The 19,579-nt window shown below is 48.5% G+C and overlaps 1 protein-coding gene across 2 annotated transcripts; it reads left to right on the forward strand.

Annotated features, from left to right (window-relative positions):
* Nucleotides 1-1,455: 1,455 nt before the first annotated feature.
* Nucleotides 1,456-19,487, forward strand: KCTD19 (potassium channel tetramerization domain containing 19). 2 transcript variants are annotated; one of them, XM_045818851.1, is made up of 15 exons: nucleotides 1,456-1,545; nucleotides 6,628-6,778; nucleotides 7,537-7,728; nucleotides 8,963-9,094; nucleotides 10,976-11,186; nucleotides 12,209-12,369; nucleotides 13,608-13,711; nucleotides 14,411-14,553; nucleotides 14,746-14,829; nucleotides 15,104-15,218; nucleotides 15,633-16,230; nucleotides 17,444-17,635; nucleotides 17,795-17,949; nucleotides 18,288-18,389; nucleotides 19,234-19,487. In XM_045818851.1, the coding sequence occupies exons 1-15, from the start codon at nucleotides 1,531-1,533 to the stop codon at nucleotides 19,345-19,347; spliced, it is 2,469 nt and encodes an 822-aa protein (XP_045674807.1). In that variant the 5' UTR covers nucleotides 1,456-1,530; the 3' UTR covers nucleotides 19,348-19,487. The 2 variants fall into 2 exon arrangements, with proteins under 2 accessions (XP_045674807.1, XP_045674808.1); XM_045818852.1 differs by having other exon boundaries at nucleotides 17,795-17,922.
* The last annotated feature ends 92 nt before the right edge of the window (nucleotides 19,488-19,579 follow it).

Below are 19,579 nucleotides of genomic sequence, written 5' to 3' on the forward strand. Positions count from 1 at the left end.
CCAACTGAGCCACACCAGCGAGGGCAAAAAGTTTTTAATTGTGATGAAGTTTTATTTAACTTGTTTGTTTCAATTCTGCTTTTGATACTTTATCTAAAAGGCATTGCATAATCCAAGTTCATGAAGATTTTTTTCTTCTAAGCATTTTATCTTTTTAGTTCTTATATTTAAGATTATGATCCATTTGGTGTTAATTTTTGTGTATGGTGTGAGGTAAGGGTCCAAAATACTTTTTTTTTTCGCATGTCAGTGTTCAGTTGTACCAGCACCATTTTTTTTTTTTTGAAAAGGCTGTTCTTTGAATTGAGTTGTCTTGGCTCCCTTGTCAAAATTCAATTAACCATAAATGTGAAGGTTTATTTCTGGTCTCTCAATTCTATTCCACTTATTCATATGTCTCTTCTTATACCGGTAACACACCATCTTCATTACTGTAGCTTTGTAGTAAGTTTTGAAAGCGGAAAATGTGAATCCTCAAATTTTGTTCTCCTTTTCAAGATTGTTTTGACTATTCTGGGTCCCTTGTATTTCCCTATGAATTTTAATATCAGCTTGTCAATTTTTTTCAAATAAAGACAGTTGGAATTTTCTTAGGGGTTGTATTCAATCTGTAGATCAATTTGGAAGTATTGCCATCTTAACAATATTAAGTCTTCCAGTCCATAAATGTGGGATTTTTTAAACATTTATTTGGTTCTTTTTTATTTTTATTTTTTTAAGATTTTATTTTTTTAGATAGAGGGGGAGGGAGGGAGAAAGGAGAAATATCAATGTGAGGTTGCCTCTCTCGAGCCCCCTACTGGGGACCTGGCACACAACCCAAGCATGTGCCCTGATTGGGAATCAAACCAGCAACCCTTTGGTTCTCAGGCTGGTGCCCAATCTGCCAGCCAGGGTGAGTCTTGTTAAATTTCTTTAAACAATATTTTGAAGTTTTCAGAGTACAAGTAGTATAACTTCTTTTGTTAAAGTTATTCCTAAATATTTTGTTCTTTTTGATACTATTGTGAATGGAATTGTTTTCTTAATTTCACTTTTAGATTGTTCATTGCCAGTATATGAACATACAATTGATTTTTTTTATATTGATCAACCTTGTTATTCTAACAATTTCTTAGTGCATTCCTTAGACTTTTCTATATGAAAAGTCACGTCATCTGCAAATTGAAATAGTTTTACTTCTCCCTTTCCAATGTGGATGCTTTTTATTTCTATTTTTTGCATAGCTCTCTTTTTATTCCCCTTTAGGAGGAGCCTGGCATGCCCCATGATTCAGCAGAAGATTTGTTTCATTTCAATGTTGGGGGCTGGCATTTCTCAGTTCCCAGAAGCAAACTCGCGCAGTTCCCAGACTCCCTATTATGGAAAGAGGCTTCAACTTTGACCTCTTTGGAAAGCCAGAGGTTATTCATTGACAGAGATGGGTCCACGTTTAGGCACGTGCACTATTACCTGTACACCTCCAAACTTTCCTTCTCCAGTTGTGCAGAACTGAACTTGCTCTATGAGCAAGCACTAGGTTTGCAGTTGATGCCTTTGCTGCAGGTAAGATACTCTTATCTTCTAGGAGTGGTGATCAGTAAACATAGGCCTTACATCATTAGCTGTGTTGTATCTTTTAATGGGGAAGTGTGATAAGTAAGCTAAAATAATTTTAAAAATATGCTGGGAATGCATGTTCTGAATAAAGGATTTCATCCTGACCCTGCCTAATCTATATGAGCAGCCTGCCACCATTAACCCAGAATGGAACTTACCACCCCCTTTGGCTCGAAAATCCTATTTTAAGCTTTTTTTGTTTTTGTCGTTGAATTTTAAAATGTGAAAACTTTATAAATTGTAGGGCTTGCTATATACACTGTGTCTGAGATTGAAAATCTATAAGATTCATCAAGAATATTACTTCTCATTGTGCCTGTTAGGACCACAAAATTCACTTACAACAAAGGAAAATGCCCTCCAAACTGCAGAATTTTCTCTTTGCCTTTTCTTCTCTGTTTTCCAAGACTTCTTGTTTTCTCATTGTAAGAGCTTTAAATGCCTTTACTTATATCCATTAAGGTATCACCAAAGAACATTTGCCTTCTTTCTTAAATTTTCTCAAAACTCCAGAAATCATCCCTGTGGCTTATCATAAGTGGTTTACTCTTCATTTTTTTAATGACTTTTTTTTTCATCCTGGAAGAACTAAATATTATAACTGGGAAGGACCTTGGCCATACCCCATATTAACCCCACTGTTTGGACAAGGTGTTACTTACTTTACCTCTGCAGTCACTGACCCAACGAGCCACACTGCAGGTCAGTGTGCAACCAACTGTGCCTCCCCAGCACCTCTCAGAATAAAAGTGAGGTAGACCATGCATATCTGGGTCATGTAGGATTGAGAGCAGTTATAACATATGTTTACTAAATAATTCAGTGTTTTCTCTTAAAAGTTATTGTGCATTTGGAAATCAAAATGCTTACATACGCCCTGGCTGGCATAGCTCAGTGGATTGAACTCGGGCTGCAAACCAAAGCATCGCAGGTTCGATTCCCAGTCAGGGCACATGCCTTGGTTGCAGGCCATGGCCCCCAGCAACCGCACATTGATGTTTCTCTCCCTCCCTCTCTCTCTCTCTCTCTCTCTCTCTCCCCCTCCACCCTTCTCTCTCTAAAAAATAAATAAATAAAATCTTTAAAAAAAAGAAAAGAAAAAAGGAAAAAAATGCTTACATACTGCAGTGCAGTAGTTGTAGTATTCTTTTCTCTTTTTTTCAAGCTACCCAGCTGAATTAAGTTTTTTTCAACTACCCCAAGAATGGAATAATAGAATTGCTTACCAGTGGCTTCGAAATCACTTAAATGGCCTGGCAAGTCAAGATTGCTGGTGACTCTACACCAAAGCAATCATTTTGTGGGGAAGAAGGAGTCACTTGTTCATTGCCTTCACCCAAAAGATAAAGACAATTTTTTGAAGAACCCTTTTAAAGAACATAAACCTATAATACAAACATTTATCAAACCTTTAACATCTCTGCTGTCTTTACTTCCCAAACTGAGACAAAACATAACTGAAAAGTAACTTCTAAATGGGAGGTAACAGCTCAAAGGCCGATGAGTTGGTTCAATTTCAGAGTTCCAAGTTGTGAGCAGAGTGGTAGAGTATTCACTGAATCACGAGGATTGGCTTTTCTCAAACAGACCATAAAACAGGTGCTTATGTTTTTGGAAATGGTGTTTTCAAAGAAATAAGCATTTAGGTTGGCACAACTTAGGTAATATTTATTCACTGAAACAGAGTGTAAATACAGCTGGAGAATGAACAGCCATCTCAAGCAAATCAACAACCTCACATATTTCTATCACTTTACTCGCTGCTAAGGCCTGTTCAGATACACAGGTTCTTGCCTAAACGTACAAACACTTTACTTGGAGAAAATGGAGTTTGCCGATTCTTAGTCTGAAGACCCTTCGGAGGCAGTCCAACTTAATGCATTCAGCCAGCATTAACTGAAAGCATTCTGGGTAACAGCCATTATTCCTATATGCTTTAAGGGCAGAAGGGGATGATACAATGCAAATATAAAGTGAATGACATATGTCATTTTACATTTTCTAGTAGCCACATTTAAAAAAATAAAAAAGGTGACATTAATTTTAGTATATTTTATTTAACTCAGTATATTTAAAGTACTATCACTTCAACATGTAATCAAAATACTACAAAGATTTCTTAGGGGAAATGGTGCTGCTCACACTTTACATAGTGGTAGTGTCAAGAAAGGGAGATTTCACCCTGGCTGGTATGACTCCGTGGATTGAGCGCTGGCCTGTGAACCAAAGGGTCACTGGTTTGATTCCCAGTCAGGGCACATGCCTGGGCTGCAGGCCAGGTCTACAGTTAGGGGTATGTGAGGGGCAACCACACATAGATGTTTTTCCTCCCTCTCTTTCTTCCTCCCTGTCTAAAAATAAATAAGTAAAATCTTTTTAAAAGAAAAGAAAAGAAAAGAAAGAGAGAGAAATTTCATTTCTACAAAACAGATCTCTCAAGCTAATTGAACTGTCATTACTGACCCACCCCAAAGGCTATACCTGGGGACCAAGCAGAACCTCCAGATGAGGCATCCAGGCCCATCCTCAAACAGGTTGCTCTCCCAAGCAGGGATTTTCCTCCCCCGATTTGTCCCCTCCCCAAAGGCCAATTTAGAGTTGTTCAAGGAGGGCACCATTGTTCTGTCCACTGAGTTAGAATCTCAGGATTTGAATCTGCAGGTGGAGTAAATGGCAGGTTCAAGTTCCTGTGATACAGTCAGCTTAGCAGGAGCTTGGAATGTATGTTGTCTCTTGAAGGCTCTCCCTAGTTTCACTCTCTTTTCTTGCAACTTTATCCAGCATTTTTCAGTCCAACACCAATCAGACCCAAGCTGAGCCCTTTCTTCTTGTCAGCCTCTCTCTCTCTCCAAGCCAGAGGCCCAGATAGACATTTGCAGGGCTGTGGGAACAAAGGAGGGGGGTGACCCACTCTGGCTGGAGCAGGCCGCCCGGTCTTTAGGCAGAAAAGGGAGAAGATAAGTATTCTGGTAGAGGGAACAGCATAGATAACGTTGAGGAAGCATCATGGAACAAGGGGTGTCTGGAGTTTTGTGGAGTTTAGTGTCACTGATGATGGGATGGGGTCAAAATAATGGTGGGAGACAAAGGTGGAAAGGTAGTTTGGGTTCTTACCACTAAGATAAAGGAAATTAACATTTACATCATTTCCTTGAATTCCTACAACACCACCTCCCAGATTTTACTATGTCCATTTCACATGTGAGGAGGCAGAGGCTTGGAGAGGTTCGGTGGGAAGTGGGAGGCAGCTGTTAAGAGCAGTGGTTAAGAGCATGGGCCCTCGAGTCCTGGGTTCCATTCTCAGCATCTCCACTGACTTGGGGCACCAAGTACTCTTTCTCTTTCTGGGCCACGCTTCCCACTTGCTAAATGGGATTACTAATACCAGAGCTTACTTTATGGGTTGAGGGAACTTTAGGAGGATTCAGTTTATTTTATTTTTTTATTGATTGAGTGATTTTAGAGACAGAAAGGAAAGCGGGGGGGTGGGAGCGGGGGTGGGGGGACTTGTTGTCCTGCTTATTTTTGCATTCATTGGCTGATTCTTGTATGTGTCCTGACCAGAGATCAAACTCACAACCTTGGTGTATTGTGACGATGCTCTAAACAGCTGAACTACCCAGCCAAAGCAGGAGGATTCCGTTTGAAATCTGGGCAATAAATGTTAGCTTTTAAGGGACATTGTCCAGACTCATACCCCAGTCCTTGCACAAGTCCACCACCCACCCAAAGTGGGGAAGACTCACTCTGGTCCCCTCCTTTTGCAGACTTCAAGCAGTTATGTGGGTACAGTTTATAGCCACAGCCACCAGAGAGCTCTTCTCAAATCTCGAGATTCCCATGAGCAGCTTTACAAGCGCTTTACCTGAGTAACTAGGAATTAGAAGCAGGTTCTTTTATTAGTTTCGTACCGAATCTGAGTTGTTCTGTCCATTATGAGGCTCTTAGATAAAAATTTTGGTCATGTGGTACATTTACAGGGTGCCTTTTCCAGCTATAACCAAAAATTTCTTAGGAGAGTTCTATTTCCTTCTAAGCTAGAGACAGAAAAAATGGGCTTGATGTTATGATAACCTGCCCCTTGGGCAGGACTTTTGAGGGAGAATCGGTCCCTGAGTGCAGGCGATACAAAGACACCCAGCCCACCTTCGGCCCTGGGCTTCAGCCCTGCCTGGATGGTGTGCTCCACTCCAGCCTCAGCCCAGTCCCTGGTCACCTGCTCCTTGAAGTGGAGAAGCTCTGGACTTGGAAGACTGGTTGGGCAAGTCACAGATCCTTTGACCACAAAAGCCTCATCCGCAAAATAAGAATGCAAACACCACATCTATGTCCCAGAGGTGTTAGGGTAAACAAGCAAGTGACTGAAAGTGCTTTGGAAAATGTACCCCATGCCACCCCCACTTCCCTACTTAGACCACATTCCATGGTTAGGACAAGCACAGACAACAAGCAGAGCAAAACACTTATAACAGGTCAAAAAGGATTTTTGAGCCCTGGCTGGTGTGGCTCAGTGGACTGAGCACTGGCCTGTGAACCAAAGGGTCACCAGTTTGGTTCCCAGTCAGGGCACATGCCTAGATTGGAAGCCAGGTCCCCAGTGGGGGGCTCGAAAGAGGCAACCACACATTCATGTTCTCTCTTTCTTTTTCTCCCACTCTTTCCCTCTGTCTAAAAATAAATAAATAAAATCTTTTTTAAAAAAGGTTTTTGAACTCTTAAGGGGCAATGATAACTGAAAATCTTGTTTTTAGTGATTAACTATAAATTACCCCTATGATTGTGTAAGATAAATTTCTATTAATCCACATAAACCATAACCCAAAAATACTGTTTCAAAAATCAGAAGAGAAATTATCATTGGAATTTTTAATATCATCTTATAGACCTAAATCTACGTTTTTGTGTGATTGACTCTATTTCAAAACACTTTACTAAAGCAAGTCATAATCTTATTTTTCCAGGTGTTCTCTAGATTGGTAGATAGTTACTTGGCTTAGAATTTTCAAAGCAGTAATCTTTACCCTACAGACTCTAGATAATCTGAAGGAAGGGAAGCACCATCTCCGTGTGCGGCCTGCAGACATACCTGTTGCGGAGAGAGCATCTCTGAACTACTGGCGAACGTGGAAGTGCATCAGCAAACCCTCAGAATTTCCTATAAAAAGCCCAGCCTTCACAGGTATGAGCACAGACTGTCTTCGTAACGCCCCCACTAGCTTCCCTAGAAGTGGCTTCCATCCCGAGAGAACCCTATTTCTGTACTAGTTCTGGGTGGCTTCTCTCCCTCTCTACCATCTCCTTTGATCTTGTACCCTGCCACGTGCCCTCTCCATGGCTACTTACACACTGGCATCAAACATGCCCCTCCACATTCATTCATTCTTCCGCATATTGGCTTCACTTGGGCAGGGCTGGGCTGCATTCCATGCTTCCTAGAAGCCAGGGAGCTCCACCATCCTTTCAAACCACTCTACCACACAAGGGATATCCCCAAATGACCACTGATGGGTGCCTTGCACTATAGATTGGCCTGAAACACCAAGCAACTTTCAGGATTGTGGACAAGTTTTGGGCTTCCCGGAGAGTCAAAAGGATCTATTTTACCTGTAGGACACAATGGTTGGTTTGATCAATTAGAAAGAATCAAATAGATAACGAATGTGAATTTAATGGCTTTGGTACATAAGCCAAAATTTCATAACATGTCCCACTGTCTTTCACTCTAGAAAAATTAGATTTCCATGCCCTGCTCCCCACCATACTCCCACCAATCCTTAGTGTTGCTTCTAGAAAGAATGGAGGCACCTGGCAGGGACCATCTTCAGGGTGGATCTTTTCAGCTTCTTCTGGGGCCCCTGAATCAGTGCAAGCCCTGGTGGCCTCGGAGAGCACTGGCCTCTGGGAGGCGGTGACACTCCTCTGCACATTCTCCTCCAGGCCTACATGACAAGGCACCTTTGGGACTCATGGACACACCACTGTTGGACACGGAAGAGGAAGTACACTACTGCTTCCTGCCCCTAGACCTAGTGGCCAAGTACCCAAGCCTGGTGACAGAAGACAACCTGCTGTGGCTGGCTGAGACCGTGGCCCTGATCGAGTGCGAGTGCAGCGAGTTCCGGTTCATTGGTGATTGCTCTGTCCAGGGGGTACTGTAGGAATGGGGGTGGAGAAGGGGAGTGGGCTGATAGGACCCATCCATCCCTCCCCACCCACACTCCGCAGAGGCCCAGCTTGTTGCTTAGAACCTCAGGAGCTTCCCTGGACAGTGGTAGTGGGAGCATGACAGAGCCTTCCTGGAGGCAAGCAGAATCCCAGCTCTCAACTCCTACTAGCCTCGGGGCTACTTTATTCCTTGTTCATTTGGGGATGACCTGGGTGTGAGGGGGCACTGGAAACTACCTGAAGCAGTGTCGGGGACTACAAGAGTTGGTGTGAAGGGCAAGGCCCTGAGCTGGACTCCAAGGTCAACTACTCTTCTTGTTCTACCCTTACGTATCCACGTGGGCTCTGGGCCTCGGTTTCTCTCACTGTAAAATGAGAAAATAGGGATGTTTCAAAGGGTGGTTCCTTCCTGCTCTCACTTCCACAAAGCTCAGAATAAAAGGAGATGAGGTTCCCCAGAATCACTGTAGAATCGTCCACTTGAGTTAGTGGCCTAAGGAGGGATGAGAGCTTCAACCCGGGCCAGAAGGGAGCCTCCCTCCCCGCACTGCCTCAGGACAAGCTCTGGTTGGGGTGTGAACTGAATGACCTCTTTGATTGTAAGATGCTGCCTAGACGAATAGGGAGGGCCGGAAACACCCTAGTTGTACTAGGCTCCCAAATGCCTGGAACCCCCAGCCTTTCATATTCATAGTCACCTGGAAAGTTGTCGTGATGTGCTTCTGAACCTCCAAGTTGATTCACACAGGCCAGTGGTGTTGGCTCCAACTCTGCCTCCCACACTGCAGCCCAGGCAGGGACAAACTGCAAGTGCCACCTGCCAACTCAGCCTCAGCTGGGCCCTTCCTCTAAGCAGCAAGACAGCTTCCTCTTTTGGACTGACCTGCTCTTGGGTTAAGACTCACAGGGTAAGTCTCAGGGCCAGTGGGCTCACCAGGAGGTCCTCTCTGGGGATCCCCAGGCCAGGCCACAGGAGACCACACCCATGGACTCAAATACAGGAAAACAAAGTAATTTGGGGTCTTTCACCTTGAAAACCACAGACTTAAATCTAATCTGACCAGGTATGTTTAGAAATTGTTTCAGAACAAGGAGAGCCTAGGATAAGTTGCAGCACCAAAAACCTGTCAAAACTTGGACTTTTAGTTAAATTAGAAATAACCTTATTCACTCATTTTGTTTTCCTTTGCTCTTCAAGTGAATTTCCTTCGCTCACAGAAGATTTTGCTACCAGATAATTTCTCCAACATAGATGTGTTAGAAGCAGAAGTGGAAATTCTAGAAATCCCTGAGCTCACGGAAGCTGTAAGGCTCTACCGGATGAACATGGGTATGTCACCAGGGGAAACTTGCCCTCCCCTTGATGTTCTGGGGTAGTCAAGCTTGAGCTGGAGAAGCCAAGAACAGACATTTCCCCTCCCACAACTACTTTGGGCTTTGGGTGCTTGTGAAAAAAAGCAGGTGTTTGGGCTGTTTTAAAAGCCAAGAAGAGGAATTTCAGCCTCGAGCCCTGTGTGGCCTGTCTGTTCAGCCTCCCCACTGAGGGTGGTGGCTTGTAGCCAGCAGTGGCTGTAGGTACACCAGGTCAGCCCAACTGAGGAAACCAGGCCAGAATGTCCCAGGGAGGGAGGCTGGGCCTGATGGCAGACTTCCCAAGGGCAGGGCAGGTCTGCTCTGCTTGGGGAAAGAGTGAACCACTGGGAACTTGTAGCACCCACCTGCCATTCCCATCCTGCATCTTCCAGGCACAGCTGGGGGATGTGGGAAATGCTTGAGCAAATTCCTCACTGGTGTTTCCATGTTCCCACCCACCTGCAAATTCCCATATCCCCTATTTCGAAACTGCTGGTTGCTGTGTGTGTTTCTGCCTGCTCCTGACACTTCCTGACCCTCATCCAGTCCAGGCCTTCATGTTCCTGGCCCTACCTCATTCCAGCTTGCTTTTCCCCTCACGTTTTCTATTTGCTTTTCATCATCCCATTTTGCAATTCCTGCACATCCATGGAAGCTACTGTGCGTATTAAAGGAGCTAGCTACTTCAGTGTGGCCTCGGCTGGCATTCTGAGGATGTCTAGAACCGAGCATGTACAGCATGTGTGCAGTGTGTTCTGCACACCACCAGACTTTTTCCCATGGGGAGGGGCCTCTCCCTGTCTTCAGGCATTGCTCTCCCAACCTCCTCCCCCACAAGTAGAGTCCTATCCTATTTGGGGGCAATGGCATCCTGCAGCAGGTCTCAGGAGTCTATCCTAGGCTCTAACCATCCACTTACGGGGATGTGACTTCAAATCCCTCCCCCCAGGGCTTTTGCTCTTCAGAGAACATGGGTCACCGAGAGCTGGGTGGAGGGGAGCCTACTGCACAAGGGCTGTGTGAAGACAGAAGGCAGCAGCTCTGCAGAGGGGCTGGCTCTGTAAGCTGGGCGGCAGTCCCCCAGCACTGAGTGTGGGCTTTGCCTTTCATAAAGCACCATACCGAAGGGAAACAGCTTCAGGAGCCCCGGAGATGGACAGAGCTGCCCTCAAATCCCGGTTCTGCCCCTGCCTTGCTATGTAGTTTGGGGCAGGTGCTTAATTAGTCTCTCAGGACAGTTTCTCATCTGTGATGTGAGGACAGCACTGCCCCTCTTGTAGGGTTGCTCTTGGGATCGGAGATGATCCATGAAAATCACCCAGCAGCTTGCTCTTCAGCCCGCTGCTGCCACGGTACACTGTGCATTGTGCCCACTTCAGGAGAACGAGGTGCTGCCCCTGAGCCAGCAACCCAAACGCCCAACCTGGCGGAAACACCACACAGTGTGTCTTTGGGGAAAATTCTGCCCAGCCGTGACACACATTGTGAATCCGGGAAGCTACAGTGCTAACTATATACATAGTCAGAGCAGAGCCTGGAACTAAGAGCGATTCCTTCAGGGGCTGGGCCAGATGGCTGCTGCACTGAAAATTACGAACTCCAAATGTTAGTGATGCAGCAGATTTTTCTCTTCTCCCTACCCTACCTCCCAACAAATAGTTTTGACCTCTAAACCTGACTCAGAATACGAAAAATGATACTGACTCTGAGAAGATCCAGATTTGGGCTGTGCAAGGAGATAGGCTCCCCCTAAGTCTCGTCAGTGCTAATTCAAAGCAGTAGTATGAAGGAGACCCAAAGATGCCAGTACAGGTGTGACTGAGAGGGGTCTAGGAGCCATCCCTCTCTCCCGGCACAGGTGGCTGTTCCCGGACCTCCTGTCCTCCCCCAAGCCCAGGGCACGGGGGCCATGCAGCGAGCCTGGAGGCTGTGAAGCCACTGTACGTGATGGCCCTGGGTGTGCTGGTCAAGTACCCAGACTCCGCGCTGGGACAGCTCCGCATCGAGAGCACGCTGGATGGCAGTAGACTGTACATCACGGGGAATGGAGTTCTCTTCCAGCATGTCAAGTAAGGCCCTCCTAGGAGAACAGTTTGGTCCCATTCAGAGTGGGCTTTGCCTTTCTCTAGGAGCTGAACTGGGGCCCTGCCCACCAGCCAGGGGGAAGTAGTATCTTCTGGCAAACCCATCATTTTAGCCACTCCCACCACCACCACTGAACCCTGGCCTCAGAGGAGAGGGCTGGCGCCAAGGTGCAAGGGTTCCCAAAGTTTAAAGCTTCCGAACCATTCCATATCCCTGTCCTCTGCAAACCATTGCTCTGGTTCTAGTCCTGTGCTAGATCTGAGGTGACCAAGCCACAGTCACACTCCTTAGGATGCTAAGTATTAACCACCCCCCCACACCCAACCATGCAGGCTCACTGGATGCAGAGAGAGGCCAGAGCTAGGGGTAAGTCCCCACAAGGCAAGCTTCACAGAGGAGGTGATGCCTGGCCCTCGCCTTGAGGGACGAAAAAGGGACGAACTCAGAATGTCCCCATTAGTGCAGGGGCATGGATTCCAATCCTGATTATAGAAGGGGAAACTGAGGTTCAGAGTGGAACCCTAATAGTGTTGTTTTGGGCCTTTGTGGCCCACCCCTAATGTCACCAAGGGCAAAGCCAAGTGCCTTTGGAGGCAGGGGGTTGGTGTTCAAACTTTCTTGGGCACACAGATATTAATAACCTATGAAGACCATGGCAGGCTGCCACATAGTGACTAGATGCCTTGGGCAGATACGGGGGCAGGAAATATATGGCTGGGCCCTGGCCTGGCTTTTCAACCTGAGACAGGGCCTGGAGGCTTGCAATTAGTCTGTTTAGAGGACTTTGCTGAAACAGGTCAAGCTCAGCTCCAGACGGGCGAGCCTGTGTGTTCAAGCTTACAGTCCTACAAGATCCCACCAGATTTCCAGTTAAATCAGGGAAATGGTGTTGGTGACAGAAGCTGAGCCAGTGCTAGGACGAGGCATTCTAGACCCGAGCTGACAGGCTGGACTCCCTCGGGGCACGGTGCTGAGGCTCTCTGTGACAGGCCTTTCCTCCGGGCAGGAACTGGCTGGGGACTTGCCGGCTGCCCCTGACCGAAACCATTTCTGAGGTATATGAGCTGTGTGCCTTCCTGGACAAGAGGGACATCACCTATGAGCCAATGAAAGTGGCTCTGAAGACTTATCTGGAGCCGAAGACCCTGGCACCCATGGATGTGCTCAGTAAATCAAGAAGCTTCTTGTTCTGAATTTAGTATCAGGGGTGGGTCTGGAGGGTCAGAGGGGAAAGATGGGGCTGGCCAGGGCCAGTAACTCTAGATGGAAGAGGAAAGGAAAGCCAGACAGACTGACATCTGTGGGTTTTGCCTAACGGGAAACTTTCATGTTAAGTGACCCCTCCTTATCCCAAGCCCACGCATAGCCTCGACCACTGCAGACTGACCCACTGTGGGGCCGCACCGTCCCCAGAGCACGCCGGCTCCAGCTCTGGGTGCTGACATGCTGTGCTCACTTGGTCCTCACTGCTGTCCAGGGAGAAACAGTTCCTGAGTCTGTTTAACAGATGAGGGGAGGCTCTGGGAGGTAACTTGCTCAGATCACACAGTTAGATCATGATTGAGCTGGAGTTGAAATATGAGTCCAAGGACAGTTATTGTTTTCACCATCTGCCTATCACCTCCTATTAAGAAAAAGGTTTTCAGGTCAAGTTTATGCTGTATTACTGTCATTCTGCAACATTCAACATTTATTGAGCATCTACTATGTACCAGGATAAAAGCAGACTCTAAGTGTACAGAAGTGAGTGAAACAAACCCAGTCCTTATCTTCACAGAGCTCACACTCTAATTATATAACTCATAGCTCATACCTAATTATAATCTAATTATATACCCTTCACTCATTACAAAGCTCATCACAACAAAGCCTAAGTCTTGTTATTCCCAGAAGAAAGTCCCATTTTCAGCCACGTGTAGAGGCTTGTTCTCCATAGAAGTGACGGTGAACTGATGAGAGCTGGCTCTGGGATATCCACCACACCATGAACACAAACATAATGAGGGGCTCCTAGTGCCAGTCTAAGTAGCTGCGTGAAAAGTTACACACCCAGAACACACCAGCCAGAAACCAGAGGCAGTTGGCAATGCAGGTAGCCAGGAACATCAGTCCAGCTTTCTTGAGAGGTGGGTCGGGAGAAGAGCAGCAGTGCCCTTGGGGCTGGGATTTCAAAGGGCTTACCCTCCCCACTGCCAGAGTCACCGGCTGACCCTCCAAGCTACCATTCCAAACCTACTTCACCACCCAGGAGTGGCCTGAGCAGTGGAGAAGTTTGGTGTCAGAGTTCTGCTCCCTCTCAGGGTAGACAACACAGTATGACTGATGAAGACAGAGTCAACGTGCAATACGCTGCAAAATTTCCCTTCCGGCCCATGTGACGTGTGCCTTCTCATTGGTTTCCTTAGATGAGGAGTGGACGGCAGAAATTACTGTGTATTCCCCCCAACAGATCATCAAGGTTTATGTTGGAAGCCACTGGTATGCAACCACACTGCAGACCCTGCTGAAGGTACTGCCAGCCCCAGGCTGTCCCACTCTCCCTTTGGCTTCTGTAGCTGAACTGCTTTGGAACCTGTCACCTGACCCTCACACAGCCTCTAGCACCTGCTTAGAACAAGGAACTTCTCCCTGTTCTTACCATGGAAACAGCAGGCTGGGAAGGCTGGCAGGAGTCTGGGTAGGGAGGAGACCCATCAGACAGGCCTGGATTGAGCAGGAGGTGGCGGGGGGCGGGGAGTTCTAAATGCCTCAAGAGGGTGGTCTAGGGACCAGCAAAACTTGAAGCAGAGATGATGTGCTTCTCCCTGGATGCTCTACTTCCCAGTATGGCTCCCTGTGGCCAGCAAATCCCAAAGCCTCTGCTCTAGAATGGTCAGGAAATTGAAGTAAAAAAAGACTAATCTAGCTCTGGCTGGCGTAGCTCAGTGGATTGAGCGCGGGCTGGGAACTAAAGTGTCCCAGGTTCAATTCCCAGCCAGGGTACATGCCTAGGTTGCAGGCCATGGCCCCCAGCAACTGCACATTGATGTTTCTCTCTCTCTTTCTCTTTCTCCCTTCCTTCCCTCTCTAAAAATAAATTAAATTAAATTAAAAAATCTTAAAGAAAAGCCATGATATATGTTTAAAAAAAATAAAAGACTAATCTGCCCCTCACTGAAGACCTAGCCTGTCAACTAACAGACTGAGTCTGGTGTTCAACCCCTTGCAGTACCCAGAACTGCTGTCCAACCCTCAAAGAGCATACTGGATCACATATGGACAGACCCTGCTGATCCACGGAGACGGCCAAATGTTCCGACATGTTCTCAACTTCCTGCGACTTGGAAAACTCTTTTTGCCCTCTGAATTTAAGTAAGTGGAGGAAGGAAAGTACATGACAAAACCCCACCGTTTGTAACAAAGGGAACTTGAGTTCACAGCCTTCAGGGCGGAGGTTGCAGTGTTTCCAACACGTGAACTGCCGTTGAAGACAGCAGCTCTGCAGGCTTATGCCTCCCCCACCCTCTCGCCCAGCCGCCTAGCCCAACCTCTTGTCGTTTACAGGGAATGGCCCCTCTTCTGTCAGGAGGTGGAGGAATACCACATCCCGTCCCTCTCAGAAGCCCTTGTCCAGAGTGAGGCGTACAAGTAAGGGGACTTTGCTCCAGGCACCCCATTCTGCAGTTTGTTCCTTTACCTTCCTCTTGAGAACCCTGTTTTAAGTCCCACCTCCCAGAAGGACCTATGCTCCTTGGGGTTAAGGGGGAGACGCACGCCCAGGATTGGGCAGTGACCTAAGTAAAACCCTGTAAAAGGCCATTCTCCTCCACTGTCTAGAGTTCACTCTCAGCCAGACTGACTGGGCGATCGATGGGCTAATAGAAGCTTCTGCTCATTAACCAATCCTTTTCGGAGTCTGCAGGTCATGGACTCAGGAGAAGGAATCTGAAAATGAACAAGCTTTTCCCATCAGAAAGCTGCACGTGGTGACAGAAGGGCCAGAGTCCCTGGTGGAGTTCAGTAGAGATGCCAAAGAGGTGAGGCTCAGCCTTCTTTGGTTTGGTGGTGTCCTCAAAGGGCACTCGCACCAAGTCAGGGCGGGCCTTGCTACTGGGGGGCAGAGCCGAGTGCGGCAGGGCCTACCTGGGCCCCAGCACAGAAACTGGCCTCGGAACCTAGGAGGAGGCACAGGGAAGTGTTGGCTGCGGTGGCCTAGGACGCTGATATATCCCTTTGGAGTATGAGGCCCCTGCGCTGACACCACCCCCACTCAGTCTGAGCAAAGCTCAGACAGATGACCGAATGGGGGATGGGATCATTCTGGGTGAGCAAGGGAAGTCTCAGAGGCCAGCCGATCAGACCTGGGAGGCTCCAATGTGGAAGCACAACATGCCCGGAGCTGCTGTGCCTTCCCTCCCCAGTCTACAGCCTGCGCACCTGTGGACTTCTAGGACGGCAATGACAGGACTCCATGGAGCAAGGCCAAGGGGGCCCTGGCCAGGTCCAGCCAAATGGAGGAGGCTGAGCAGTACTCCCGGTCCATCCAGATGTCCCTGTGCCGAGGTGCCAAGCGAGCGGGCAATCCCAGCACACACTCCCACTGTTCCAGCCTGTGTGCCAACCCCAGACACTGGGGCACCTGCCCTGAAAGTCCCCCCAAGAAGAAGTCTGCCACAGTCAACCTTACACAGAAATGTGAAACCAAAGACCCTCCTGTCACACCAATGCAAAAGCTCATCTCCCTGGTGAGGGAATGGGACATGGTCAACTGCAAACAGTGGGAACTCCAGCCACTGCCAGCTCCCCGCAGCAGCTCCTTGGAGGAGGCCACCCTGCAGCTGCCATCGGGAAGTGAGGCTGCTTCCCAGCCCAACACCACAGCTTCCTGGAAAGGCCATTCCACAGCCTCAGAGAAGGACCCAGGTCTGCAGGCAGGGGCTGGAGCTGGAGCCAAAGACAAAGGGCCAGAGCCAGTGTTTAAGCCATACTTCCCCATGAAAAGAGCTGTCACCCTGAAGGACTGGGGCAAGCAGAGGTCAAAGGAGAGAGGTGAGTCCTGTGCCATCCTTGACCCTAGCCTCATTTGAACAGGAAAGCAAACCTTGACCAAGACCAGAGTGCATTAGTGACAAAGGGGGCCTAGAACCCTGCACTCACCCATGCCAGCTCTGTGCCAAGGAGCAGATACACATATCTAACCAACACAATGGCGTGGCTTGAGGAGCTGAGAAACCACAGAAAGCATATGGGAAGTGGGTGCCCATGAAATAATGGAGCACAAAGCAGGAGGGGGTGCTGGGGAGTTGGCCAAGGAAGGAAGGGGAAGCACTGGTGCTTGTGGAACCAAGTCATCCATCTGGCTGGAGGCCAGGCTTCAGTGGAGAAGGGAGACAGTCGTCAGAGCAGGTCTTGTGGCCCAAGTTCAGGACCTGGCTCTTTGTCCTGATCCCAAGGGGGTTGGGCAGCTGCTGCAACACTTTAAACGAGGGAACAAGCACTCAGGTGTGCATTCAGAAAGCTTGCTCCAGGAGCAGAGGAAACGCAGCAGCCGGAGGGGAAGTGTTGGAAGTAGTGAGGTCATTCTGGATGAATCAGGCTGGACAGGGTGAGGGAGGATGGGAGTAAGGATTGGCCACAGGGGCCAGGTTTCTGGCTTGGGTGACTGCAAGGAGGTGGATGGTTACCAAGGTGGGATGGAGGACAAGGAGCTGAAGAGAGGTGTGCTGTGTCCAGTGGACAGGTGCAGAGCAGCCCGGGCAGGTGTGCCGGGAACTGCCGTGATGGACTGTTTGCTCTGTCAGAGTCCTTCCCGGCGTATTCTGTCACCTTCCCTTTTAGTGGCTTGAAGGGGCCTTCCTGAGCCCTGACTGTAAGCCACAAGTTGGTCTGTCAAGCATACTTTTCAGAGTGGACATACATCAAAGTCTTGCCCCATAAGCTCCTCATTTAATAATTTTACAAAGATTTCCAGTCCCCAGCTGGATTACTATTGGCCTTATTCGATATCAGCCTTTGTTCAACAGAGAAATTTGGAGAATTTCTTGGAGTGCTGAAGTTTAGAATATGGCTTACAATGATTCCAGGGCAATGAAGAGAGGAGGGCGAAGACAGGCCCCTGCCAATCCACGGTGCCACTTCTGAAAGCTGGACACAGCAGCTGCGGGAAGGCTGGGGTGACTGCCCACTGGTCTGTCACCACAGGTCCACTCCCTGCTTGAGCTCTGAGACGGCCTAAGAACCCTTTCCCGTGTTGCTTTTACAGAAAACCCTGCTCCTGAGCAGCCTCTGCCTGAGGCCAGTGACCTAGAGAGCGCAGGGGTCATCCTCAAAGTGAGCCACCCCCCCGTGGTGGGCAGTGACGGCTCCTGCATGTTCTTTGAGGACAGCATCATCTACACCACACAGAAAAACATCCTGAGGCGCACGCTGCCCACAGCCAGCCCCCTGCCCCAAGGTAAGGGTCTGGAGCCAGGCCTGCTCTTCCTGGTGGGGATGCCCAGGCCCCACCCAGGGTCCCTTGGGGAGACTCTCTCCCTCATGAGCCCTTACTGCAGGCTGCCTCTGAGGCCCTAGCTGGGGGTCGATGGGGCCACATCCACTCTCTCCTCCACAGAAGTGACCTTCCTGGGTTTCTCTCTGTCCTGGGAAGAGATGTTTTACGCACAGAAATGTCACCGCTTCCTAACTGACATCATCCTGGATTCCATCAGACAAAAGGACCCCAAAGCCATCACAGCCAAGGTGGTCTCCCTGGCCAACCGGCTGTGGGTACGTGATAGGCCCCAGGCCCTCTTCCTCCTCTACCTGTCTGTTCCCTTGCCCTACAATAAGTGGTACAGGGCAATCAGCAGAAAGCCAGGATGGGGGGTGGGGGAGGAGGATTGGTTAGGGGCAGAAGGGTGGCAAGAACAGGGACAGGAAGGCAGAGCAGTATCATCTGGACCAAACCTTGGCTGAGGCAGTACGGGGTAGCAGCGACCACTCCTCCCTGCAGCTACTGAGGGCCCATGGAAGCCCCTGCTCTGCATCCCACTCTGAGAGGCCAAGAGCAAATGTGTGTCAGGCACCTGCCCCCAGCCCTGCCTGACAGTGGGCTCTTCTGGCAGACCCTGCACATCAGCCCCAAGCAGTTTGTGGTGGATTTGCTGGCCATCACCGGCTTCAGGGACGACCGGCACACCCAGGAACGCCTGCACAGCTGGGTGGAGGTGAGAGCCACCCGCACCTCACTGGGAATGGTGACCCTGCAGATATCTCAGATGGACACTGTGTCTGGCTGCCCAGAAGGCAAGGCAGGCAGCTAAACCTCAGGTCCCTGGGTCCAGACGGGGCAGGGGAAAGGACGGCTGAAACGGACCAGCCCAGACTGGCCCAAAAGCACTCAGGGATGCACGTCACACAGCCCAGGGTTTGGGGATGCTGAATCAGAGAAACCACTGGGAGTCAGACCTTTTCAACAGGTGACACCAGCTTCACCTACTTAAGTAACCATGATATTACCACTTTTGTACATTCCTTTCATATGTAAGCTGCTTTAAAGCATTTTTATAAAGAAAAAATGTTCAGTAAGGGAAAAGGAATGACCATGACCCAGGGTTTTGCTTTTTGATTCCTTAGCATAATTTTTGGGTTCAAAGTTTATATTAAACATTATAGGTGAAAAAGAATTAGCTAATTTCTCATTAATCTGGTAGCTCTATAATCAAGTACATTACTATAACATCTTTACCATAAACATACTAGTGATAAATTATCAGGCCTCTGGCCTGACTAGAAAGGTGAAATCAACATCTACAGCTAGGAAGTGGAAAAGCAGTGGCAGGACACATGCATGCTTGGCCCTCAGGGCATTGTGCTCAGTTCCCTGGCAGCCCCTCTTAGCCACAGCCCTGTGGGAGGCTCTTGGGCAGAACTGCGCCCAGGAGCATCCACGTTCCCCAACAACTGGCCTTGCCCTGTCCCTGCTCCTGCCCAGCCGGGAGAGCCCTGCCCGCAGAGCCAGAGTAGGCAGCTGGCCTGGAAACCAGGGATAAGACTGGCTTTTCCTTCCAGCTGACACTGCCTTTCGCCAAGAAATATGGCTCCTGCGTGGACCTGCTCATCCAGAGGGGCCTGTCTAAGTCTGTCTCTTACTCTGTCCTCAGCAAGTACTTACAAGGGGGCTAGGGTGCCCAGAGACGCTGTCCCACATATCCTGAGTTTCCAAGACTCATTTGAACCAAGAATGTCCCCGGAATGCATGTGCCCATCCGATGGTGCGCATCAGTCTATTTTTTATTGTAAACAAATAAAAGCGTAAACCACAAGTCAAAGGCCTAGACTCCCTCTCTGAGATGCAGAAAACCGAACAACCAGTGGAATAATTTTAGAAAACAAATCTAACTAAAAGCTATTCAAA

Source organism: Phyllostomus hastatus, unplaced genomic scaffold (assembly GCF_019186645.2).
Source record: "Phyllostomus hastatus isolate PE091 unplaced genomic scaffold, TTU_PhHast_1.1 phas_scaffold_345, whole genome shotgun sequence".
NCBI classification, from domain to species: Eukaryota; Metazoa; Chordata; class Mammalia; order Chiroptera; family Phyllostomidae; genus Phyllostomus; species Phyllostomus hastatus.